Below are 27,570 nucleotides of genomic sequence, written 5' to 3' on the forward strand. Positions count from 1 at the left end.
CCTTTACTTTCATAGCTATCAGGAGAAGAGGGAGAATAGTGCTGCCCAGAATCAGGGGGACAGAGATGACGTCAAACACACGAGGAAGGTGGAAATCTGAGGTAGGGTAGCCAGAATCGGCCTCTCTGACACCAATCAAAACTCAAAAGCCCCCTTCTCTGAGGAGTGTTTGCGGGTCTTTCAGAGTACAGACCTGTAGCTCCCACCCCTGTCTGTCCTGAGAGTAGAGAGGACAGCATGCATGTTCCTGGGAGGCTGCTAGCACCAGCTCTTCCTCCCATCTGGCAAGGCCTGGGCTGGTGCCACATGGAAGTAATGGGAGTGGGGTGAGAGGACGTACAGTTCTGACCAGGATGGAGAAGCCCAATATGACCACAGCAGCAGGGAATAGAAGGGTTTATAAAGGCCCTCATGGCACCCAGGGAAGGCAGGCACCCAGGGAAGAAGGCAAAATCTGATTTCTCAGAGGAGGTAATAGAGGCCCAGAGAGGGGAAGCAACCTGCCTCAGGTCACACAGCAGACCAGGGCAGAGGCAGACCCCACTGCCCACCTCCTTCCTCCGGAAAACAGGTCACAGCTGGAACACAGAGACTTGAACATGGTACATACCCCCATTCTCAGAAAGCACACTGCCACTAGAAGAGGCTGTACCAGAGGATGAGAAGATACGGAAGGCTATCCCCACCTTGCCTTTAAAATCCGTGACTGGTTTTACCTGGGCGTACCTGCTAGCACATAGGAGAAGAAAGAGGAGCAGGCAAGTTGTGAGCAAGGAAAATGGCCATGTCAAGGAGGCAGGGTTCTGTGTGAAATGGCTTTCTTTTAAATTCCTCTTATTATGCTATAAAGTTGATTTAATAATAAAAACATGCTAAAGACTTTTTAATGTGTAATTGCTTATAATAATAAAAATTATGGGAAAATGCTTTCAATTAATGTTTATGTGATTCATCCTGTGAAATGATACTTTGCACATTTTATAAAGGATGATGGGGGAATCATACCTAAAAGGGGGGCCTAAGTGAGTGTACAATCCCCAGTTATTTCTGCAGACCCTTTGGGAGTACAGGATAGATGTATGTGTTTTATCTGCAGCTAAGAGCATTACTTCTGCCACTTACTTAAACTTTCTGAGACTCCGTAGACTTGTCTGTAAAATGGGGATGACAGAAGTACCTCTACCTTACAGGCTCCTTATGAGGAGTAAATGAGCTAATCACGGTTGCGTCCTTGGAGCAGTGCCTGGCACCCAGACCTTCCATACAGATGAATGACCACCATCCCAGTCGCCACCCCTGCCTTGGGTACTTCTGAGAGCGCCTGGGCTGAAGGCCTGGGGAGAAAGGGTCCCGGTTGAGAAATATTCTGTGCCTTTAGGTCCACTAGGGCCTCATGATCCAATCAGTCTTTACAAGCTGTTGCCCCATGTGTTTTTTCAATCATTATCCTATCAAAAGCCTCATTTCCTGCCACTCCTCTCCAGCAGAAAGCACCCACGCCTCCATATGCCTTTGCTCCGGCCCTTCCCTCTGCCTGGGCTGCCAGCCCCGGCTCTCATCACCACCACCTACCACCTCTCCCCCCACCCACCTCACACAGAAGCCCTCGTCCCTCCTCTGAGCTCCTGGAGATTCACCCACTCATCTCCTCCGTTCACCCACCACTGACCACCCGGGTCCAGGCCCGGCTCCTTGCTTCATGGATGGGTGGAGGTGGTGGCAGTATCTGCCTAGGTGACAAGGTCAAGTCCTCGGCACAATAGGGCGGGGCAAGGGCTCCAGGCTGGACGACCAAGTGCACTGCAGAGGGCCTGATTTCCACCTGCCCCACTGTCCTGCTGCTTTGGCCGCCCACCTCCAGGTGCGCAGGGGCCCCTACAGAGAACGGCCAGAGAACTCAACAGCACAGAACGCCCCAGTAACAATCTCCCACACACATGCAAAGCTGTTCTTCCACCCAAGACTCACATCAGTGTTGCGTGCCCTATTTTACAAAGAGGATGCTGTGGCCCTTAAGAGGCTAAGCCAAAAGTCAGCCTGACTGGGAGCCCAGAGCCCTTCTCACCAAATCAGCAGCCTCCAAGCACCTCTGGCCCTCAAACCTGAGATGAAGACTCAGGGAAGAGGGTAAGAATGGGCTGTGAGGTAGGGCTTTGGAGGGAGGGTTAACCTGGGGACACGAAAGATACTTGAAGTCCTCTGATTCTTCCGCTTCAATTGACACAGGAGGAATCTGAGGCCCAGGTAGTGTGGAAAAGGCCAAGGCCAGAATGTGACCTCAAGGGAGGGGCCAAGCAAGATGAAAAGGGGAACTAGGGCTGAACAATTAGCACAAGCCAGGCTGGTCTGAGAAGGGAAGCTGCCAGCCCCAACCAGATCCTCTCCTATTCAAAGTTGGTCTCAGGTACTCCCTTTTGTGGGCTGGTCTTGGGTGTCTAATGATGACGCAATGCACAGTGACTAAACTTCAGAGGTGGCTTGAGCCAACCACCCATGTGTAACCTAACTACCTTTGTCATCTCCTAATGCAGGCTGTCTTGCCTTGGCTTGGATACCTCTAGGGATGGGCAACACATGGCCTCATGGGCCAGCTTCATATTTAATCAGTGGGTTAAAAAAACATCTCAGGGATGCCTGGGTGGCTCAGTCTGTTAAGTGTCTGCCTTTGGCTCAGGTCATGATCCCAGGGTCCTGGGATCGAGTCCCGCATCGGGCTCCCTGCTCAGCAGGGAGTCTGCTTCTCCCTCTGTTCCTCTTTCTGGCCCTTCCTCTCCTCCCCTTGCTCCTGCTCTAAGATAAATAAAATCTTTGAAAAAATAAAAAAATAAAAAGCATTTCTACAGGATTATGACTTTTTTGAGCCCCTGTTTCTCTACCTATAAAATGGAAAGCTTGAACTGGGTCGCTAGCTTCCCCACTGGGTTCCATAAAGCCCTGGGGTTTTCAGGAGCTACTCTGAAGCTACTTTTGGGATGAGAGAGGCAATGGGGGCAGAGAATGAGGTCCAGGCAATCCATGGGCATCTGGGTTGTGAGGTTCTATGGACAGCTATACCTCCATCTTGGAGCCAGAACCTAATTCCTGTGGGTGACACAAATGGGAGTCTGTGGAGAGGGAAACTGAGGCAGGCAGAGGGAAGAGATGAGAGGAGCCCCTGAGAAAATGGGCACGCTTCTCCCCACCCTCCTTTGTAGCCACAGCCTATGGGGCTGGGCTGAGTTCTCTGTTCACAAAAGCACACCTCCCCAAGCACTCCCTCTACGCCCCACCTGCTGCATGGAACCAAGGACACAAGAACAAAACCTTATCAGTTAATCACAGACCAGGTCAGCCACCCGAGGCGGGTGGGGGGGGGGGGGGAGTCTGAAAATCAAGCTGGGGCACCCCAGGGCTCAGTGCAGAAACACCACCTTGGCAATCAGCCCCACAATTCACGACCCAGCTCGGTTGCCTTGGGCTACTTACTTCTCTGTGCCTTAGTTTCTGCATCAGTAAAAAGGCACTACACTTTAAAGGGTGACGGTGAGGATACAAAAAGAATTCACATCAAGTGCTGCCAACGGGTGCGGGAGCCTAGCAATGGCCCCCACTGCTGTTGCTGTCATTACTGACATATCATGCCACACGTAGGGAAAAACAGAGGCACGAACTACGCTGCCCAAGGTCACACAGCCAGTTTGCAGCCCAAAGTAGCTAGAATTATGACCAACTGCCTGCCCTAAGGCTACTGCTTTGTAAGGGGAACTGAGGCCCAGGATCATTCAGGTGGCAAGTGGCCCTCTCAGATCTGCTAGACTCCAGCCTGGGCCCCTTCCGCACCATACACAGAGGCATGCCATCTCGGGCAGAGAGGGCATGCTCTTCCCAGCAGGGTTATTCTTATCTACCAAAGATGCCTGCCCTGTTCCTAGAAGTTACGTGCACACATAAATGTTACGGCATCAAATAAAGGTCACCCTAAAGATGGAACGTAACTTGTTCTGTGCCACCCCCGTGCTCCACTGCCCCCCTTCTCCCCGAGGACCTTCATGGCAGCTCAGTGAGCTGCTTCCTGGAACATTTACACGGCGCTGGCTCATCCCAGCCCCCCAGCCCTGCCATCAGTCACCGCAGTGACGTTACACACAAAGAATTTTGAGTCAAAGGGAGCTGTAGTGAGGTCGTTACAGCCAGAAAACGTTCTGTTTAACCACCTATTTCCTGAGAAACAGAAAATGTGAGTAAATTTGGGCATAGCCTCTAAGCTCAGAAGAAAGTCCAGAACAGCAAACGTAAGGATGCCTCTTTGGAGACAGAATGCATGAGATCTTAACAGATCTCTATTTAAATCAATCTGCCTTGGGCCTGGCCACTGTGGGTATGTCTCATTAAAAAGCCAAAGTCCCACAGGACAGTTCTATCCAGCTAAGTGGCTAATCAGCTACTCAACACTGAGGTCCATGGCAGCACCCAGGAGGAACCAGCTGCATTCTGAAGACACCAGGTGGTGTCCACAAAATCTGGGTTCCCAGAGGTCCCCTTCCCCCCTGGTCCCACGTTCTGCAGATGCAGGTCTGAGCCCCTCACTTCTACTTGTGTGACCCCAGAAGTGACTTGTCCTGTTTCTCTCACGTGGAAAATGAGACACCACTTCCTTTGCAGGGACATGGTGAGGCTTCAAAAGTATGTCTGTTAAAGGGCCCAGTACAGAGCCTGGAACCTGGCAAGAGCTCCAGCCTCAGATGGCTCCTGCCATTTCCTCGTGTCCCGGATCTCCCAGCGTCAAGCACAAACATACACTTCCCCCGGTGCTCCACCCCACAGACTGCCCTGCCAGGCACAGGCCACCTTGCCTTTCTGCCAACTTACTATGTGTCTTCAGGGAAGTCCCTCTCCCTCCATAGACTCAGTTTCCCCATCTATCACACAAGGCTGTTGGGTTCGAATGACCTTGAAGATCCTTTGCTGCCTGACGTCTGAACGTGCCAGAGGGCCCCAAAGGCACTCTTGTAACCACCAGTCCTTTAACCCCAGGCCAACACCTGCCGACTGCAAGACTGGATGGAGCAGGGCCCCGGGCTGGCACCCCCCAGCACTCCCACAGAGCTGATGTTTCACCAAGCCTGGAAGAGGTGATGGGATGTGGCAGCAGGGGTGGGTGTCACTACAGTCCTGAGGTGAAGAACATCCCACCAGCAGACTTGCTTCCCTAAGTCACTGGAGGAGCACTGACCCCAGCCCCGGCTCTCTGCCTCTTGCTGCCCACAGAGGCCACTCTGCCAGGAGAGATCAGGAGAGAGCATGAGGCCCTACAGAAGTGTGGCCTCATCGCTCCCTGCCTCGGCTCCTTACAAAGTGGCCAAGCATTCTGGAGGCCACACTGGTGGTCAGACAATCAACCTCCAGGAACAGGAGAGCACAAGACAGAGTCCTAGAGGCAGGGTCTGAATGTGTACCCATATCCTTCAGCAAGTGTCCTATGAGGTCTCTGTAGCCCCATGAGCTAGCACTTAGCACGGGCCCAGCATACACTAAGCACTCAGTCAATCTTGCTTCCTTTCTTCTAATTCAAGATGAATCAAGAGAATGTACTCAAAGACATGAACACCAAGTGAAGAGTAAAAGGGCCACAGAAAGTGGCATCTGTACCCCAAGTCCCAAGACACACACAGGGCACCAATTCACTAAGCCTCAAAATTCAGAGGGGCTCCCAATCTACTCCTGGCCACCTTCCTGCACTCTAGACCCATGTGGTGCCCCTGTTCATGTGCCTGTCTTGTGTGGGGTCAGAGGGGACCAACCCACACAACTGTTCTTCTGTCTCTGGACTGTCTTCCTGAGTCAGGAGGACCCACATGGGTGGTTTCTCCCCACTGCCCTGCTCATGCCCAGGGTCTGTCTGAGATGGCAGATAACCTAATAACCATTCACTCTTTAAAGATGCTCCAGGCATTATCCTGATGAAAACAGACCCTCAGGATACTGCACGCATGGCCACTTTCTTCTGGATCCCATACAATTGCTTGGACAAGGTTTTGTCCTCAGGGGCCAATAGGAAAACGGCCACAGGGGTAAAGTCTCTGTATTTTCTATAAACCTGCCACATAGTCTAAGGGACTTTACGCTGCTTCCAGCCACATGCCAAAGATTTCCTGGTAAGGGGAGAGGGATAATTCTGTCCCCAGGGATCTAACCCACCTCCTTCTACTAGATACTGAAAGCAAGGTGACCCTGCATGCTTCTTTTATTGCCCTGGCTGCTAGGAAGCTCCAGGGAAGTTTTCTATCTCAAATGCTGTATTTTTCTTCAGTAGAAATTCCCCCTTTTTTTGGGGGGGGGGCATGACTTGGTTAACTGTACTTGGTACCGTGTACATGGACTTCCACTGTGCCCTGCCAGGTACTTCCTGATGTAGGTGAAACATGAACTGGTGAACTGGGGTGAAGATTCAACACAGCACTGCCCTCCAAGCACCACGATGAAAGCACAAACCTTCCCCTGCTGATGCTGGCTGGGGACCACCCAAGAGTGTCCCCTCTGCCTCCCTGCTGAGTTGCGAGTCTGCTTACCTGTCATGATCCTCTGGGCCTCGTAGGGCTCCATGTAACCAGCACTCTCTCCCTTTCCTGCTTTGCTCCTGAGATCATTCTTGGCATCAAAGGGATCCGAATAGTCATCAGCGATGGTCACCTGCAAGGAGCAAGACGGCAGGAGTATGAGTCCACCTCTGGCTTTCTGCTTCACTTCTTTCACAGCCAGGCTTCGCTCCAACAAACATAAATGGAGCCTGCATCATACCAGCAAGGAGCAGGGGTTGGAGACAGGAAACAGAGCTGGTGCCCTTCCTTGGGGAGCTCCCATTCTCGGAGGGGTAAGAGAGAGACCCACACCGGCAGAGCTCCTTGCCTCTGAGCCTATGCCTGCAGCCTGGCTGCTCCAGGCACAGCCCTGTGAGAACAGAAGGGCATCTGGGTAGAGAAGCACAAAGGCAAGAACCTGGAGGGTGTCTTTGGGGAATGTGAGTTGCTCAATTTAAAGGAATGGAAATGGAGGAAAGTTGGAAATGAGATAGCAGAAAGCCTAGAGATGCTGACAGGCTCCTGGTGCTGGCTGAGTCCTACTAGTCTGTCTAGAGATAATTATGTTCAGCGTTCCATCTTCCCTGAATCTGGAACACAAGCATGCCTTGGGTAATCGGACAACAATTTGGTGAGATCAGCGCACTGCAAACATGACCATGGCCGCAGGCAGACCCAATGAAAACACAAAAGCAGCTCAGGGAAGGATAGACTGCCATGGCCAGAAAGGGCCTTCTATAACAGATGGGGAAACTGAGTTCCAGAGAGAGAAGGGGCTTGACTAAGACCCTCAGGCAGATCCTCTGCCTCCCAGGGTCATTCTCCTGGCCTCCTCACTTGTCCATATTTAAGAATACAGCAAAGTCCCATGGCAAACAGACAGACAGGGTCACCTCGGGGTAGGCAGTCAGGCAGGGAGGGGAGTCCTAGGACTATGCCAGAATCTGAGATTTGAACGTTGCAGAGACAAAGTTCCACATTTTCCCTGGAGGAGGGTAAAAATTCTTGGGCTAAGAGTAAACATGGCAGTTTTTCCTCCCACTTCTTACTTCCTAAGCTTCATGAAGGGCACACTTACCAGTGGGGATAGGACAGGAACCCATCCAACCCGTTCCCTGCCACAGCACCCTAGCTCCACCGCAAACTCGCTGTGACCTCTGTTGAGTTCTTTGCCCCCTTGGTCACATCTGGCAAAGGGCAAGTCCTCAGCCTCTCAGCCTGGGCCACCCAGCTGCCTCTCTTGGAAGGGGATAGGTTAGCATTTCTCTCAACCCTTGGGGTTACATGAATTGTTATTTAAATTGTAGGTTTAATTAGAAACCACAGGAGCCTCCTCTCTCTCCCAGCTCCTGGAATGTAAGGCATTTGAGGGGCCTATAAACCCAGGGAAAGGGAAAATCCCCCTTTGTCTGCCTGGTAAATGGCAGCTTGTGGCGGCAGCCCTGGCAGGGTGAGCCAGTGACCTTCAGCTGCCAGGAATGTGATGCCCGCGGAGGGACAGCGGGCAGGAGCCCCGTCACGGGAGTGTGGCCGGGGGCTGATGGGAGGCGTGGCACAAGCCGCCACCGCTCCCCGAACAAGAGCAAGCTTATCAGTGAACGACCCGGGGCCAGAGCGCCTGCCACCGCCTGCCACTGCTTCATCATGGCTGTGGGTCAGGCTCGGAGTCCCAGAGGGGACACTTCCAGATGCTGACATTGTCATCGTGGCCTTTCTGAGACTCACTGAGCTCAAATGACACCAGGCAGGGGAAAGATGGGGGTGGGGGAGCACTGGGTCTGGCAATGTCTTTCATTTGATATTTCTACTCTACCATTTGCAGAATACATTAGGGAGCAAATTATACACATGAACCACCGTCAGAAGAGCTCAGAGGCTGATCTGATCTAGGGTTTTGTGTCTCAGAGTTCAAGGAACCAGAAGTCCAAATGGAGAAAACGATGAGCCCACTGGAGATGACCTCTACTCTCATTTCTCTCATCCTGGATTTCCCTACACTCTTTTCAACACGAACGGCTTCCGTCTATTCTAGGAAGGGAGCAAATATTTCTCCAAGAAAGGCAAATCATTTTGGGGGGATTAGCTGAGGAAGGGGAGGACAGGGGAGGGAGTGGGCTGCAGTCTCCATAATCTAGAAATCAACATTCCAGCTCCTCTCGGAAGTGCTCTGTAATTTGCAAACAGGGAAGGCTTGCAGGATATAAACCAAATCTTTGTTCGCCCTGGGACAGGAGCTCTGGGAGGCCTTCGGTTCAGCAGACACTATCTGTATTTTCTAATTAAAATGAGATCTGAGCTCAGGTTGTCAAGGGGGACCCCAGCTGCCTGCCCTGCTTACTTCCGTTTCAATAAGAATTTACAAATCCTAAAACCAGGAAATGCCCCTGGTCCCTGCTGACATATGGTTCCAGTTATACCTGCTGACAGTTGAAAATCCTTCCATTAAAAAAAAAAAAAAGAAGTTTACAATTCTGTTAGTTTAAGAAGCAAATCGGAAGGTTCCTAAAATGTATATTTAATCAATTTGCTTTCCAGCTTCAAAGCGAGGTTGGTGGAGGGGAGGGAATTTGAGGTTTGAGCAACCTGAAACTTGGCAAACACTCACTGAGCTGTCTGACCTTTCCGCAAAATCATGTCCTGGTTTTTGGAGTAAAAGTTTAACCAGGTGCTAAGCGAGTGGAGCAGGCAGTTAACCAGAGCGCCGAGCGGCTTGCCACAGGCCCCAGCCACCAGCACTGGGCAGGGTGACGGCTGTCCAAGCTGCCCAGGGCTCACTGCCAGTCAGGAGGGCTGGCAGGGGGCTTGAGTGGAGGCTGCTGATTTTCTGAGTTAAAAGAAAGGGAATGAGTTTCCCCAGATGTGGGTTTGGGTTCCTGCTGGGGCTGACTCCGCTGTATTTTAAAATGCCCTCCAATCTAACTGAACAATTCAACCAAAAGGGAGCCAGTCATCAGGCTGCGGGTCAGGCCACATAGGCACAAAAGAAGCTTTCCTTGATTTCAAACTTGGATTGACAGGCATCGGACCCCTTCAACGTGGCCTGCTCATGGTCCCACGGGGCAGGCGCAGAGCTGAGAGGAGGTCCCAGGCCACTAGTCTCACCACTCCACTAAGGAGCTAGGTAGCAGCAGAAAGGCAGGCTGTTGGAGCCTGTCAAGCCAGTGAGTCAGGTTCGCTTTCCTGGCTTCCTGGGATGGGTGCAATGGTCCATCTCCGAAAAAGGAGAGTTATGGCTAAACCCTAGGCAAGGCTTTTCTTGCTTTCAAATAAAACTGGAGACCTTAGGTCAGCCCAGTGCCCCAAAGGACTTTCACAGGCTTAAAGAGCTGTGAAACTGGGGGTCCTTGAGAGCCCTGCTCCAAACGCTCCTTTCATAATGGCCCACCACGGCCCAGAGGGTTCTAGAATGCCACCATGTCTGTTGCCTTTCTGACAAGGCTCTGTGAGCTAGCTGCAGACTGGGAGTGGGCTCCACAGCCTCCTTTCTGGTTTGCACACACTGCTCTGTGAAACTGGTTCCTCCCTTCCAGTACTCTGAGGCCTGGGTGTTTTTATCTTGGGAACTTAGCTTTGTGATAGGAAGCAGTCTTCCTGTTCAGGCCCAAAGGGAAGCACTAGAGGAAGATGGGTGTTGCCACTTGACCACACAGGGCCGTTTGCTTTTGTGAGACAGCTGCCCCTGTGGGGAGAACGGGTCCTCTCCACACGCTCTCAGCGGAAAGGTAAATTGGCAGAGCCACTTTGAAGGCCAGCTTTTGGCAAAACCCATGAAAATCCAAAAATGCACGTGGATTGACCCAGCAATTTCACTTCTCAGTATTTATTCCCAAATGTGCGCAAGGAGACGGGCAAGATTGCTCATTGGAACACGTAATAATGAGAAACTGTAAGCACCTGCTATATCCATCAATAGGAGAACTGCTAAATAAAACGTGCTAGCTCCACACTATGAAATATTATTCAGGAGATTAAAAAAAAAAAAAAAGCAGTTGCTCTCTATGCACTCACATGTCTCCACAACATAGCTTTGAATGGAAAAGCAGCAGGCTGTGGAATGATAAATATGATACCTCTTCATGAAAAATAAAACAGAAACCTTTATTTAATGTAAAGAAAAGGTCTAGGGACATAGAAACTACTTTTTTTTTAATTTTTAAGGTTGGATCAAGAGTTGCACGTTCTACCGAATGAGCAAGCCAGGAATCCCTAGGGAGATACAAACTAACAGATACCTCCTCTGGGACGAGGGAAGGACTGAAATCGGGTGGTTAGAGGAAATCAAAGGAGACTTGTCTGTAATGTTAACACATTTTTCAAATAAGGAAAACTTATTAATGTATTTACACGCAAAACTAAACTTTTAAAAAAGCACTCCTCCTCATAGGCTATTTTTGGTACAGTAGATAAACTGTTTCCCAAATTTGCCTGAAGACAGGAATGGCCTGGAACGCTTGTTAAAAAAACAGATTCCTAGCCCAATAATCTGTGTATTTAATAAGTAACCCAGGTGATTCTTACCAGGAAAGTTTGAGAAGCTTTAAATGAGAGCCAGCACCCTCCCCCACCCATCTGAAGCTAAGCCTCCAGATATCACTCTGGAATTTCACTTTCCCCAGGTATTTCTCAGCCATGTTCATTAAACTGAGGCAAGAAGTCGATGTTAAATGCAGTTCTCGCTTGCTTTCTTCCCTGGGGATTAAGTGGAGTAAGAGATGACCCAACACGCCTTGGTCCATCTCCAGAATCTAAGACGTGGAGGTCATGGCATCCCTGTGCAATTCTGAGGGCTGGCCCCAGATGAAGCAACACAGCCTGGGCAGCGGGGAGAGGGTCACCAGGGAAGACCCTGCCCTGCCCCACCCCGCCTCAGGAGGGGAACCTGGGCCCGACGACAGTCCTGGCCATGAGCATGTGCCAGGCTCTCTGTTCTGAAGCATAGACGCTTTTGGGCTCTTGGCACAGGAAGATGGCACAGCCCCAGAAAGGGCTGACAGGACGGTGCAGAGCAGTCACTGCTGAAATGCAGGGAGCATCCCCGATAAAATCACTCCAACCCTGCTGTAAAGAAAAAAAAATGACAAGAGGGGGGACAGCCATCACCTTCCAGGAGTGGGTGACCCGCACTGTCCCCACTGCCCCATGGGCACATCCTGAGTCATAAGGTCACTTCCATGTGCTCTGCTGCCTGTGGGAACCAGCGGCATCGAACTGGCCCTGCTCAACCACTTGTTGGATGAGGCAAGATAAGTCTCCCCCATTGTAAGCTGCTCTCTCCTCCCTGGGAAGTGAGGGGGCAGCACCCCATGAGGTCCTGGGTCCTTTCCAGGCCCATGACTTCCTTCTGCTCTACCCCAGAGCAAACTGCATATGAACACACCTGGGAATGTTTTACATGGTCCCAGCCAGACCATTTCCTCGTCAGTTTTGGCAGTAAGACCATATGTTACTTTTCTTAACAGTTTGGGGGTCACTTGACACAGATCACTTCAGAAATCTGCTAAGTGATGAAGCTGTGGCTCTCTCCACCACTTTTATATATGCCTGCAAAGTGAGGGCACATTTCAGAAAGGTCAGGAGCACTATGTTAAGACCCAGCCCACATGCATTTGAGCTCCTCTAAGGAATAGCTAAGACGAGATGTCCTCTCTAGGCCTTACAGTGGCAGTGGGTGCAACTATCATAATTCAACACACACCACTCACCTGGCTGAAGATACAGTGTGGTGCATGCCTGGCCCGTCATTTGTCTGCGGAGTGTGGGGGCACAGAAAAGAACGGCCTGAGGTGATGCGTCGTGGCTTACAGCCACACAGCACTCGAGGCAACCTGGCCCTTTCTCCCACTCTGGAGGTCAAGAGGGCTCCCTGAAGGTGATCAAACGGCATGCAGGGCATGAGGTGGCAGCGGGAGCCAGAGGCTCCATGCCTCTGTCCCCCACCAGGGGATTAGACAGACTGGAGTCCTGGTCCTCCTTTGAGATCCACCATGACACGGGCCCTGCAGGCATGATATCCCCATGATGGAGGCTCTGTTGCCATGCCAACTAAGAGCTGACCTTAAAGAAACAGGGATTTGGGGGTCTGGAGAGGGCTTTAAATGACCAGCACGCTGCCCAGGAAAGAGGCAGTGGACAAATGTTCTGCATAGACCCAGAAACTATACAGAAGCAAGCTCAGTGAGTCAGAAAGGACATTAACAGCCGCTAAAGGGACACGCTGCCTGGAATCCAGAGTTCTTATCACTTCAGTGTCCGAGCAGAGGTGCCAAGGTGGGTGTCTGCTTTGGGCAGAAGTCAGCTAACTGGATATCACCTGTCTGTGCGGTTTTCTTAGCACAGATTCAGCTGCCCCACAGCAGAAGGTCAGCTTTGAGAAACGCCTCGGTGGGTGGCTGTCTGCAGAAACCCCAACGTGACCAAGGCAGGCGGTATTTCCAAAGCTCCGAGGCTGACCAGTGGTGGGTGTGCTGCGGCAGCTGCCTGGGGCCACACCAATACCCAGAAAAGGCAGAGGCACCACAGAAAGGACGCCAGCAAGCAGGGACAGCCCAGACAAGCAGAGTTCTGGAGTGCAGCTGCCTCGGCCCCAGCCTTGCCGGGTAACTGGGCAACCTGCTTCATCTCTGTTTCAGCAACTCACCTGCACCATGGAACAAGACCGTTGGCCGTCTCAGCTTCACATGAATGTTGCGAGGAGCAAACACTAAGATGGTTCGGGGATGCGTCAGCAGTTTATAAAGAAAAGGCTACGGTGGCACCTTCTGGGTGCGCAGGACGGAGCTAAGTCCTGGGGAGGGCCTCTGCCCACAAGCAGCAGAAATTTAGTGAAGACAAAACAAAGACCTGACAAGAACCTGTCAAGGCCCCAGTGGTGACAGAGGAAATGCATTTGGGCATGACAACAGCTGTCATTGTTCTCAAGCACAAATAAGAAAAATGTTTGTGGGAAACAACCCTTTTCTGTCCTTTTATGCTTTGGGAAAGGTGTACCTCCTAGTCGGGGGCATCTGCTAAGAAGAAGAGAACCTCTTGGGACGCTCAGGGCTGCCCCACCTGTGTGCTGGGAGACAGTAGTGTGCTCCTGGTCCCTAGGGCTCGAGCGGCTCAGGGAACCAGGCTGTAACACACACGGGGTTGTGGGGATGCCCCAAGTGGGGATACTAGCAAGCACCACCTGCTCGCCTCTCCCTGTCCCTGGCTTTGACCATCACAGACCAGCTCTCCTTACAGGCGTGCCAATAAATCATTTCTGACGTGCTAAGGAAATTAATTTCGGGAAGATTAATTAGCTACATTCATGCATTCAGCATAACTCCTGGAAACCAGATGGTGGGGGTCGGCAGCACTTTTCCACACCGACCTAGGTCTGGTTTCCTTTCTCTCCTCTGAGGTCTGACTCAGCCATGCGGAGTTACCTCAAAGTTCTAAACCCCTCTTTCATGCATGGAGGTCAAGTGCTTCTAGTGATGGGGAGTTCATAACTTGCTAATTCAGTTATTTGGGACAGTTTTCCTCCAGCAGGCGTCATTCATTTCTTTGTGCAGACCTTGGGTGCTCTATTGTAAACGCCTCTTTAAAGACCAGCCAGTTGCCTGCCCCCCCACCCCACGTCAGGAGGCAAGGGGTGTTTCAAGTGGTCTCCACTGGTCTTTCCAGTCCTGCCCCTCCCACGGCCACAGCTGTTTGCCTAGACACCTGCAGGCTCCAACTTGTTAGGAAAAACGCATTTCAAATTATAGCCTCTGTCAGCTCCTCTTAGGCCCTGCTTGCTCAGCCCCTCTCTCTCTCACACACACAGTCACACACACATCTCACCATCCCTTGGTTTAACCCTGTGGAAAAGGCTCTGGGTCCTGGGTGGGAGGCTGCTGGAGTGGAGCCCGGCCCAGCCCTCTGTTTACTCCAGAAGCTTGCTGTTAAGTGGTAGGGACTAGCTTCTCAGCATCTCTCAAGCAGTGGAAGGTTCTATTTTGAACTCAAAAATAGCTCAGTCCTAGAATTTCTTAATTGCTTTCAGCTAAGGCCAGAGCCAGAATTCAGTGCATCCCTCCTGAGGACAGAAGCTCCCAGGGGTCTGCAGAGTCATTTCATGTGAGGTCAGAACAGAAAGAGCCCTGGGAGATAATGTAGTCCAGTGGGTTTCAGAATTCCACGTGTGTAACTGTGTAAAGGAAATCTCACATGGAACCCTAACATGTGCCACACTGCCCACAGTCTCAAAATCATGAATTCACTGGGGAGCAGGAGGCCCTGGGTGGGTGGGTGGTAAAGGTCAATGCCCAAAACAGGTAACTCAATGTTTCCTAACACCCAGGCCCACGCTGTTTCTGCAGTACCTGTATCGCTATCTAATTTTTCTCTTAAAATCATTCCTAACATGGGGTACCTGGCTAGCTCAGCAGGAAGAGCATATGACTCTTGATCTCGGGGTCCTGAGTTCGAGTCCCATTTTGAGTATGAGAATTACCAAAAAAAAAAAAAAAAAAATCAATAAACTTAAAAAAAATCATTCCTAACATTGTCAATTTGCACAATCACTCTCCCCACCCCCAGGAAAAGACCCTTAGCGCCTCTTGCAAGGACCACCACCCATATCATCCATCCCTGGGCTCTGGCTCAGCGCTGCCCAGCCCTCTGACAAACCCTATCAACCTCCACCCAGCTTCCCAGATAGTCCTTTCTTGCAAGCTTCTTGCTCAAGTGGGACAAGTGTTCCTCCTGGGGTTTGGGGTCACTGCCTAGAAAATGCTCTCAGACCAGCCCTGGATCAAGAAGGGTAAGATCGGGGTGGCTGGGTGGCTCAGTTAGTTAAGCATCTGCTTTCGGCTCAGGTCATGATCCCAGGGTCCTGGGATCAAGTCCTGAGTCATCAGGCTCCTTGCTCAGTAGGGAGTCAGCTTCTCCCTCTCCCTCTGCCCCTCTCCCCACGTGTGCACGCTCTCTCTCAAATAAATAAAATCTTTAAAAAAAAAAAAAAAGAAGGATAAGATCAAGATCAGGATTTTCTTCTTTGCAGGACACTTAGGGCTGGAAGGGTAGGAGAATTATCATCTGGAGCAGGGACACGGGATGGCCCTGAAAGCCCTTTACCTCTCCGTGCCTCAGCTGCCTTGTTTATAAAATGACAACAGGATGAAGGCAAAATGAACCAATACTAAGTGAGGCAGAACAGGCCCGGCACACAGCAAGCACTCAGGACCCGTCAGGTGTGACGATCATCATCTCAACCCATCATCCAGACTGACGGATTCCCCCGTCTTACGGGGGAAGCAACTGAGGCCTGGAAAAGGGAAAGGGCTTGTGGAGGTCGTCTGGAAATCCAGGAAGAGAATGAGTCACTGGGGTGACAAAACCAAACTCCCAGCAAATCCCAACCATAGAAGAACCTGTCATTTGGTAACCTATCCTGCCTGCTTCCAAAATTGGTTTTGGACAACTGAATTCAAGTCATTTTTCCACTCCTGGTAGGCCCGGCCCTTCTGCCGCTCCCTTCCCGAGAAAGGATCAGAATGCCCGTGAGGCTTTCTCACGGTGATAGAAGACTCTGTACAGTAAGAACAACTTCTCCAGTGTTCTCACAGGAAAAGTATGTAAAGCAAAACAGCAGAGCCTAGAAGCCAAAGGCCGTCCAGAGGGCTCCGGTACCTTTAAAGCCAGGCCTCCATGCAGGCCATGGAGATGAGCAGGAGTGGCTGGGTGATGGGGTCTCTCCAGCCTGTATGAGCTCTGTGCCCAGAGCTGACACTAAGGGGAGAAGGGGCTCAACCCAGGTGCAGCCCGTGTGATTGGCGACAGTGGCCCAGGATCCGTACTAAGGGAAGGGGCGCTTCTCTCTGAGTGGGTCCCATTAGGATGATGTGTGCACATTTCTAACACAAGAGCAGCAAGGCAGGCCGGAGCATCTTTAAAACACAAGCAGCAATAAACAGCTGCCCTCCCCCAAGAGTTACTGCCTCTTTATTGAGGACACACAGCATCGGCCATAATTACCACCACCGTATTTGAGGGTTCCCAATTATATATATTCCGCTTAATGGTAGGTGCTCGGTAAATGGTGACTCACTTTTTTAAAATGATGCCATCTTCTGAAGTCCTCAAGCAACCAAGCCTCACTTAACTCTCACATGCAGACCTCTAGGCCAAGAAACTGTCCCTGAACCCCCAAGCACTTCTCATATGGACTCAGCACTTTCCAATGTACGGGAAAATTACTGGGCACAGAGCTTTGCAACAACATACCTGTCTGTACCGGTGTCAGCGGCTTGTTCAACCGCCTGCACCCCCTCCTCACAACATGCCAGCCAACGAGGCCTGCCTCCTGGAGCTTCCGGTCTCCTGGGGAGCGCAGTGTTAATCAGTTCCCCTCCCTGGGGAGGGCAGGAGAGACGCAGCCAGCATGTGCCAGGCAGAGGAGGAAGTGAGGCCCCTTCATACCCTGTCCTGAATTGCAGCTATGTGGACACCTGTCTGCTTCACCAAACCTGGGAGGCAGGTTCCAGAGCCGGTTCCCTGCATACCACAGTCAGCTCCAGCGTGCAGCAGGGCCCCTGCAAGGTGTGCTGGGAGGAGCCAGGGCAGGCAGGGATGTTGAGGGTGGTACTGCATTCAGAGGTCTGAGCTTCAGTGCTTCCTGGCTTCTCACCAGCTGTGGAGCTCTGGTAGGATGTCTCCTACCTTTTCTGAAACTGAGTTCACCCACCTTCACTGGGAGAACATCTTCCTCCCGGGGTAGGAGGAAACTGAGTCAATGGACCAAAGGATAACATAATGGCTGGCACACTGTACTGGTAAGAGTGAGAAGCACCGGAAAACATGGAAAAGATGCTATTCTCATCTTTGAGATGCCACAGGTCACATATACCTTAGTTTGGGTTCCCCCACACACAGACCCTGAAGACAGGACTCAGGTACAAACCCTTTATTTGGGACCCAAAACTTATGAGGGGTGTGGAAATGAGCCAGGGAAGGGAAGGCAGCAGAAAAGCTGGGTAATCAAGCCAGCTACCAAGGTGGGCAAGTAGAACTTCATCCAACAGGGAAACTGGGAAATCATGCACAAGGCACCCATCAGAATTACTTTACCAAGGGCAAAGGAGCTGGGAAGGCCAGACGTCAACTAAATCTTGGAGTCACCACTGGAGGCTGCTCGTGGGGCCCTGCCCCTGGCCTCTCTACTGTGTGTGTGTAGGGTGGCTATCCCCACCCCAGGTTCTGCATGAAGCCCTGGGCCAGATATGGGTTCAAGCCTGCTGGAGAAGGTCAAACTGGTAGGGCTGGAGGGACTCTGTGGGGCCTGACGGCATCAACTGCCCAGGGCTGGGAAGAGCCTCAGGGAGAGAGAGGGAGGGAGCTGAGAAGTCCCACCTGGCAAGTCTACCCAAGTGAAGCAATAGCACCTGGGCTCCTGCGCTACTTGGCCCCTAACCTGCCCAGCTCACCGGTCTCCTCTGAGTTTCAGTTTCCACATCTGTGCGGAAATCGCATCTCCCTCCTGGGATTTCCAGCAGACAATGGCTTTGCAAATGCAACAGGGACTGTACAGAATCTAAGAAACAGGCCATCCCCAGACGCCACCCTCCCCAGTGCGGGGACTAGTAGACACAGGACCACTGAGCTTTCCAGGCTCAGGGAACATTGTTCCACAGCTACACTCTGGCCTCAAGAGCCTCCCCTCCGTGGTCCCGGCCCCCTTGCTGTATCCTACCCAGAGATGCCTAGTTGGTAAACATGTGATGATTTCAGACCACTGTAGCCTTTGCCCTAAAAACCCCAGAGCGCCGCCACAGCGCCCGAAGCTTTCGACACCAGGGCGGTCCGATTGGCTCTGTCCATCTCCACCCCCCATGTCTACTCACAGCATAAAGGGGTACAAGCAAATGCTGGATGAGTCAGTGAGTTAATGAATCCAGGGAGGGTCTGTTGGGCCATTTCTCTCTGCACAGAAGCCCAATGTCCATGCGCATAAGGGGCCTCTCACGGTAGGGCACTATAAACAAGCACATTTTTACCTAAGCACTTGTATACTTCTTGGCTTGGCCACTTCCTGGCTTGCATGACTTAGGCAAGCCACATGACTTACTTGACCTCTCTGTCCTTAGTTTCCCTCATTGATAAAGTTTGAATAATACTAAGATTTCCCTTATGAGGTCATTATGAGACTTGTTTTAATATTTGTCAAATGCTTAGAACCATGCACAGACCAAACAAAGGTAAGCATCACTAAAGTAAACATCTACATACATGCCTAGCAGGTGCACTTGCAGCCACACACGCATGCACACGGATGTCCACAAAAGCACATCTGCCCACACTCACACGTGCTCCTACAGAGCAGGGACCTTGATTTGCTTTTTCCTGATGTGTTGTGAGGTCAGATACGTGCACTCTGCACAGCCAATGGGCAAACAGAAAAGGGCCACAGTCTGCCTTAAACAAAAATAACCCACTGAGCCAAGTCCAGCCAGTGCACTGACTGACAGCCATGGCTGCCGAACCCTGGTCATTCGCACCATTCCAGTTATCTGCCCAGCCTGGGCTTTTCTCTGCCAGCCTGCTGCTCTAGTCAGAGAACACCCGCCCCCCGCCCAACCCGGGGACAGGTGGCCCCAGACCCACTGGACCTCAGTGATGCACGATTACCTCTCCCTGGAGATACGGAGCTACCAAAGCAAACACGGGCAGGTGAAACCGCAGAGAAAGCCAGACAAGTACCTTACCTCCTTCCTGCAGGTTCTATGAGACCTCGCCTCTAGAATCCCTCCACGGGCTTTCTTCTCTGACCTCAAGCTTCCAAGCAGAGGGCTGGGGAGAGCGGAGGAGATGCTCTAGGCGGGGATTTCAGGGCCCAGTCAAAACACTCTATTTGTTGGGCTTAGTATGACAGGTTCTTATTTTTTATAGGCCAGTCCTTCAGGAGTCTGACGTTTATGGTGCCTAGCGCCAGCTATGTAGGCATGTGGCCTCTGCACTTGGTTTCCTGCTCTGTTATCATTCTTGAAATTATTCATAATTTTTGAACAAGGGGCCACATGCATTCTTATTTTGCACTGGTGGGCCCCACAAATTACGTTGCTGATCCTGATGGTCTTTCACATCCAGAAGTTTCCATGGGGAACTTGAGGCCCAAACTCTAATCCCTTCCTCTCTCCACATGGGCACCACTGGTTAAGTCACACTCCCTGTCGGGACCTTAGTTTCCCGATCTGTAAAACTGGAAGGGTAGAGTGACCCTCGGGGCCAGAATTCTGGATTTCATAGACCACTATAATTACCAACAAAGGGAGGGGGAAAAGACACAGGATCACAACACTAAAAGAAACCCAACTACCATCTGTCCTCACTGACATTTTTGAAAGGAAAGAAAAATAACATTAAATAGTAAAAAGGAAATTGAGAATAAAGCACAATCCTTTAAGGAATGAATCTAACTTCACAAAAAACTCCCTAACTTTTCACTTTTCTAATTGCAGCGGAGTCACTATGCTTTTGGGGAAAGCACTGGACCACAGCGGCATTTCAGTCCTTCCATCATTATTTTGAAAGTCAGGCCCTCCTTAAGGTTGATGTACACCTATGACTGAGGGCGCTGGCTTTTCCGGCTCCCCTCCCCTCCTCTCCCTGCTCATTCCAAGGGCATATTCTAGACCACCACTGAGGACTGGCCTCTAGGAAACACCAACACAGTACTTGACAGTAGCCTCATGAATCAGGCACGAACTGGCCCTAATTTATTAGTTCACATGGTAAAATTACCTTCCAAAGGGAATGTCATAAATCACCCACTACCGGAAATGTTCTATCCTTAAAGGGAGGCAAAGGTATCTGGAACTGAATCCCAGACTTATCAATTTCAAGAGCAAACTTTGATCCACTGCTGCTGTGTTAATCAAGTGATCAGGGAGGCCCAGCCCCTCGCTGATAGCATAGCTGCCACAAGACATCCCAGCCCTCCACCGGCTTCCTCTCTTCACACATCTCTCTGTGGAGTCATGCTGAAGCCATGCATGGCTCACGGGACTGACTCCTGGAGGCAAGGGTCCTAAGAACCTCAGACTAGCCCCTCCACGAGCCTGAGCGAATCCTCTAATCTGGAGGATTAGAACTGGCAAGAGGCTTATAGAGGGGATGCTGCTGATGAAGAAAGTACCTACTATGTGCCAGGCACTTGACTATGTGCTTTCACATACATGGTCTTACTTCATCTTGCTAATTACATCATTTCCAGATGACAAAATCAAAGCTCTGAGAGGTTCAGTCGTTTCCGCAAGGCCACAGAGCACACAAGGCAGTGCAGGCCTCACTCCAAAACTTTGGCTCTTCTATGCCACCCACGGCCTATTGCATGAGTTTCTAATATCCTGGATTCCTTCTCGACAGCAGGAGGAAATCTCTGAAGAGAGGTTTGAAAGGAAGAGGAGGAAGCTCTGCCAATTTGGCTCTGATGTGCCAACCTCGGGCAAGGGCCACCCCGACACTCCCTCAGTCAGCTGGAAGGCTCCCTTCCTCTTCCTCAGCCACCCAGTGACTGCAGCACACCTGCAACCTGCCTGGGCCACACCTGGGGAAGCAGCCGCTTCCGCCCGCAGCCTGTAACCCTGTGTTCCGCTTCCAGTAATTTCCTCCTCCATCCCCTACTGCCTCATCCTCATCCTTCCTGCCAGAAAGATCCCACCTTCTCCTTCTCCCTACAACCACCACCAAAAATAGCACAGAGCTGCACAGGCGGAGTCCTTACATTAGAGGGAATGAGGCAGTGGGGAGGCCCGGGGCCTCTCTCCCCACATCCCCAAACCTTTGCACATGGAAGCATCACTCAGCGCAGGAGAGGAAGGAGAGCTGGAAGGTGACCATGACCTCGCCTCTTGCTTCATTGATAAGAGTTAATACTTGGACAGTGCCCAGCATGCACTAAGTTACTGTTATTTTCAAGAAGGCCTGTGAAGTAAGTCTCATTTTTCTCATGGTAAAGTGGGAGGGAATTTTATGGTAGAGTTGGTTCATTTTTCATCTTGTTAGTGTTAAGTCCAGTTGGATTTGAAAACACCAAGTGTCCACACATAGAGGCACTGGAGGTGTTCGGTCTATGGAAGAGGAGGCCTTGGGTCAGGGCAGCCAGCCTGAAATCCCTACGGGCCCTCGAAGCCCAGAGGTGCTGGTGGTGATGGTGCCTGAAAGGGGATTCAGGAATAACTCAAAGGGGCACTCTCCTGGGATAAAAGTGGACACCCCATCGTCTTTATGGGTGCCCCATCATGCCCATTTCTTGGGGATAACACAGGTAATGTGGGCCACCTGCCTGGGGGGGAGGGAAGGGTCCTTTCAATGCCCCCCCCCAAGAAGAATGCACTCCCTAGAGACATTTAAACTAATGCCCCAGCTGACCAGGACTGGGTCCACCTAAGTGGTCTGGCTATACTCCCCGTCTCTCCACATTTCTGTCATGCCCATCCTCCAACCAATCTGTGGGCAATAGGTCCAAACAGATGGTGGTCCTGAGCTCCCCATCCACCCTGGACCCCATAACTGGAGCCATCAGAGCTCAGGCGTCTTGGGCTTATGGACTGGCTCGGTCAGGCTGAACAGCTCCCACCACCTTCCCCAGACCCTTGGCTGGGAGAGTTGGCATGGTGAGTAAGGCAGGGAGGGTCCTCCAAGGCTGCCCCCAACCTTTTCCACCCAAGACAAATTTTCTGTAAAATACCATCACCCTCCCCAGAACCACCTCCCAGATTTAAGAAGGGGAGAGGAAGCTTGGGTTTTAAAGAGAAACTGGATTCCCATTCATGAACTCCCCATACCAAGGGCATCTAACAGGTAAAACGGGTTCTGGCATTGATTAATGAGCTGGAGTAATAATGGGGTTCACCCTTCGTCATTAAAATATTAACCTCATTCCTGGCCCAATGATAAACCCATAAACCCAGGGCCCACAAAGCGCTCTCATGACCACACTTCCCATCTGCCAGGTGATGGGGGTGGGTACACCCCAGGGGTAGGCCAGGAAAGGAGAGAGCCCTTTGGAAAGGCCAATGACACTCCACAGAGCCAAGTGCGGGGGGGCAGGAGGGAGATACAATGCCATAACTTGCCACAGGTATGCAAGAGCCCAGGGGTCTCAGTTGCCTGGAGCCTTTATTAAAGTGATGCTGTCACATGGGTTAACCCACCTTCCCAAAAGCCAAACCTGCCCACTGACTGTGTCAACAGTGGTGTGACATTATGACTTCTGCTACTAGAGACGAAGACGGTCTCCCTCAATCTGAACAAACCGAGGGCCACTCATCATCACGTACAGCTCTGGGCCCTGCACTTTAGATCAAGAGCTGCCACCAAGGTTGACAAAGAGCCCGGCCTCCATGTCTCATGAACACAGTTGAAGAGACCAAGGAGTACATATGTTTTAGAGAATATTCAGGGGCATGTGTGCACGGTGCAGGATGGGTGGTTAATCCCTAGAACAGGATGGAGATATGTTCTGTGGGGTCAGAGAGGACAAAATGAGGACCAAGCAGTAGAAGTTATGGAAAAGATTTCAACTCACTTTTAGGAACAACGTTTGATCAGACAGAGCTCATCAAAATAGAACAGGATATTTTGGGGCACCTGGGTGGCTCAGTCGGTTGAGCATCTGGCTCTTGATTTCGGCTCAGGTCATGATCTCAGGGTGTCTGTCCTCAAGGAGGGGAAAGTCTAGTAAGAGATCAAGCCCTGCATTGGGCTCCATGCTGAGCAAGGAGAACGCTTGAGATTCTCTCTCTCCCTCTCCCTCTGCTCCTCCCCTGTTTGTGTGTGCGCTCTCTCTCATTCTCTAAAATAAATAAATAAATCTTAAAAAAAAAAATTAGAACAGGATCTTTTGAGACATAGTGAGCTCCCAGCCACAGGAATCTCCAGGCAGAACTTGGTTGAGCACTCAGCCAGCAGAAGGACCTAGATTAAGATTCTTTGCCATTGGAAACTCTATGCTTCTCCTGGGATTTTTACGGTACCCCAAAGCATGAGATCCAGGACATGGGAATCAGTGTTGAAGGAGCTGGTCCAAACTTAGAAAAGTGCATTTCTCTTACTTCCACAAGAAGCCCCTAAGACTTCTTGGCTTTAGTGCCCAAAGGGTGCCGCTCTACAGTACAACTTGCTCATTCCCCAAAAGCGCGTGAGGGTGGGAGGCTAGATAAGCCTGCCTTAGGAGAGGCAGCATCACCATCTAGGTGAAGATGAGACACAGGAAGTGAGTGTGAGCCCCAGCATCTCCAGCACCTCCAAGGTGGGGGACCCTGGGCCACTCAGGGGAGGGAAGGTTTCAGCCCATCCCTAGACAGGGCCTCCCAACAGCATCTGACAGGTTGGGTACTGTGGGAGAAGCAGCACGGAATCACATTCGGCAATGCCCATGCTGGGCCAGGTACCAGGGACAGAAGAACCAATATAGCTCAGTGTCTGTCCTCAAGGAGGGGAAAGTCTAGTAAGAGAAGTCAGCAAATTTCTTCTATAAAGAACCAAACAGTAAATATTTTGGCTTGCAGTCTCTATGGCAACCACTCAACTGCCACTGTAATGCAAAAGCAGCCTTACTGCACAACTAAATAAATGGGTGTGGCTGTGTGGCAATAAAACTTTATTTACAAAAATAGGCAACAGCTGGATTTGGCCCAAAGGCCACAGTTTGCCCACCTCTGATTTAGTCCAATGGTTCTCAACAGGCTGCACATTAGAGTTAGCAATGCCTGAGCTCCACCCCAAATTCCAATTTAAGTGGTCAGAGGTAAGGGCCTGGAATCTGTGTTTTCTAAAACCTCCCCCAGGTGATTGTACTGTGGAGCCAAGACTGAGAATCACTGGTCTCCAGCAGAAGAGAGGCACTTACAATCCCACTATTATCTCACAATAATCCACAGGATTTCACAAACCAAGCCCAGGGGAAGTGACTCGCTCAAGGTCGTACGGTGAGTCAAGAGGCAAGGATTCCCAGCCAATGAGCATTCCCTTGCACCACAGCAGACATACAGATGGGCTCACACTCCCATCCCAGAGCTTGGGATGCAGGTGCCTTCTAGCTCATGCCCTCTTGTTCCAGGACGACAAGGACCCCGGAAAAATACCAACCACATTCACCCAACCCACTCTAATACACAGGACCTAGCCTCTCCCTAGACTGAACCTCAGTGACCTCATACTAACACGGGAACAGAATCCCAAAACATCTCCCTTACTTTGGAGAAACAGCATTTTAACCAAAGTTTAAACAGTTTATTGGCATCTGGGAGGAACAAAAGAGGACTGTAAAAACTGTATTTCCTCAGTCCTAAGAAGTGCAGCCACAGGAAACTCTTTACCAATGACACCACTAAAGACCTGCCAAAACGTGCCGCCTGCCCGGAGCTCTGCCCACACAGGACTTGGGCACAAGGAACCCCCCAGAGCCCTGGGGAATGTTGCAAGAGCTTGGCTGAGGCTGGGCAGCCACTGGCAGTGATGATCTCAACGTCTACAGAGCAAACGCACTCAGGCAGACAGGGCAAACCCAGGCATCCCTGAGCTCTGAGGGTGGCCAGAGAGCCTCTGAGCCCCAGATCCTCCCTCCTCTCCATGGAGCCACAGGATAGTCAGGGGATCAAGAGAGCAAGGACTTGGACCAATTATTATTGTACTAATACAAAAAAAGGAGCTACCAAGGGCTATGTGCGGTTCTTTTAGTACTCCGTAACAACGCTATGGAGTGAGTTCTTATATTGTCCCCATTTTACAGATGAACAAACTGAGGCACAGGGTGGCTGGGTAACTTGCCCAGGGTCACCAAGGCGGTGAGTCAGAGTGAGGACTCAAGCTCAGCTGCTCTGTCCCAGACTGTGGCTCAATGCAGTGAATCTACCAATGCAACACCCCTGCAGGGATGGTGAAACAGACCCAGAGAGAGTAAGGGGCTGGGCAAAACCAATTCTATGTGCCACCCCTCACAGAGCCCTCTCTCTTCACTGAGAAGGGCCGTGCCAGCTCCTATGACACAGAACAACAGGTTCACGCAAGGTGCTGAGGGCCTGCTTTACTGGAAGGCGAGCCACCTCTGTCTGCCAGCCTGTCTAGGAGACCCCATCTCATTCAGGAACTTCCTGCCTCATCTCTGGGGTGGGGAAGGCTGCATGCTTGTTTCCAGTGTGATCCCCTCACTGCCTGCCCCCCCCATATGCAGAGTTGATGGCCCTCAGCTTACCCCACCATGGGTCTTTGCCCAGCTGTGCCCTCCTGGGGTGCTCCCTTCTCTAATCACTGCACATTCAAGTTCTACCCAGTCTCCAAGGGACAGTGCTTGAGAACATGAGCTCTGGAGTTAGATCTGAGTTCACATTCTAGCTCTGCCACCTTGGGAAGCTTGCTCAACCTCTCTGTGCTTCAATGTCTATATTCATCTATAAAGTAGGGATAGTAACAGAGCCCACCTCAGTGCCTGGCAACAGTAGGGGCTCAGCTGTATTATCCTCCACTCAGCCTCCCTGGACCACCCTTGGGGCAGATCCCATGCTGGGCTCTGGGACACGGAGCAGAACCAGACACTCCTGCGATCCTGCAGGAGTTCCAGGCTAGTCAGGGGGAGCCGCGGGTTCACAAATAGCTGCGAGGGGCTAAGAAGTGACATTTCACATCCTGTCACACTCTAACAAGATTTTTTTAAAAATCTGGCTCTTGTCCCACTGACTAAAGTTAGTTTCACTAACTCCTGACAAGTTGTTTAAGAGTTTTAAAAAATCGGGTCAAACCACATTTGGAGAGCTCCAAACGGCTCCCAGAATTTTCTCCCTCCCTTACTCTGCAGTCTGGGTTTGGCTGTCCGGCTCCCACTCGCTCCTGCCCTGTGCCCCCATAGATGTGTGCTCCCGCCCATGCATTCCAAGCACGCCAGAGCTCAGCAGCCACAGAACGGGGTGGGTGCACAGGCACCAGGCTGGAAGGGATAGCCAGACTGAAGAGCACCTCGAGGCAGGCCTTGTTCTGTTGTCAAAGCAACGGACCCAAGAGCCCCAGTAACCAACACTCTTTCCAGGTCAGAGGTCTCTTACTCTTCCCAAAGATCCAAGAAGTCATCATGCCATGATTATGAACTCTTTCTAAACTGGGGTTCCAGGGCAGGGCCTACGTCCATGCATCTTTCTAGTACCTGTGTCTAATGCAGGGCCCAACACACAAAAAGTTGCTCAGTAAGTGAGAAAGTACATTTTACAAGTGAGAAAACTGGCCCAGAAAGATTAAGAAACTTGCCCAAGGTCACACAGTGAAGGGAAACAGCAGGCGTGCCTGGGGACAAGAAGAAGCTGGGTGTAGAGAGTGACAGTGGGCAGGGACCATGGGCAGTGGGGACTGGAAGGTGACAAGAAGAGGGGGGCAAGGCAGATGAAGCCCCAGGGAGGAAGTGCCTGACCAAGAGAGAACAAAGCCAGGCATAGGGAGAAGGGCCAGAGGGAGGGAGAAGATGGGAGTTTTTGAGACAGACTGTCAGCTGTGAAGAACAGGTTTCTAAACTCCTGAAGCTTATCGGGCAGGGCTGGCGGGAAGGCGCGACAGCCCAGGACAATGCAGCGCGGGAAAGGGTTTGCACAGACGGTTTGCTTCCCTCGAAAAATGTAGATCGTTTGTTGTTAGAATGATGAAAAGCATCCTTAAGATAAAGTGCTCTCTCAAATGCTGCTGTCGGGTCTTCATGCCTGCAAGACTGTCCCCAAACCAGGTGACTGGAGTCTTAAAAAAAAATTCAAAACTCTACTCTGATTTGTCATTGCATCTCAATCAGAAGAAAACTGAGAAAATGGGCTCTTTTACAAAAAAAGTCACTTTGAATGATAAGCCCAAGAGAAAGCGGAGTGTAAGACTTTATTACTCCGTCACTCGCCTGTTTGTGCTACAGCAGATTTCAAGGTTGCTAGACCCAAAGAAAACGGGTCATGGCCCGGGGCCAAGGACTGCATCCTATTTTGTGGCAAAGCAGTGTGTGAATGAATGGATTCCATGCTTCTTGGCTCAAGCCCTC

At 51.2% G+C, this 27,570-nt stretch overlaps 1 protein-coding gene across 1 annotated transcript in view; it reads right to left on the reverse strand.

The window, feature by feature from the left end:
* SHB (SH2 domain containing adaptor protein B) overlaps nt 1–27,570 on the reverse strand; it is a 131,329-nt gene that overhangs the window by 75,754 nt on the left and 28,005 nt on the right. Inside the window, exon 2 of the mRNA XM_036100466.2 lies at nt 6,549–6,669. Within this exon, the coding sequence (XP_035956359.1) occupies nt 6,549–6,669 (121 nt within the window). The remainder of the gene's footprint in view (nt 1–6,548; nt 6,670–27,570) is intronic.

This window comes from Halichoerus grypus, chromosome 14 (genome assembly GCF_964656455.1).
Source record: "Halichoerus grypus chromosome 14, mHalGry1.hap1.1, whole genome shotgun sequence".
NCBI classification, from domain to species: Eukaryota; Metazoa; Chordata; class Mammalia; order Carnivora; family Phocidae; genus Halichoerus; species Halichoerus grypus.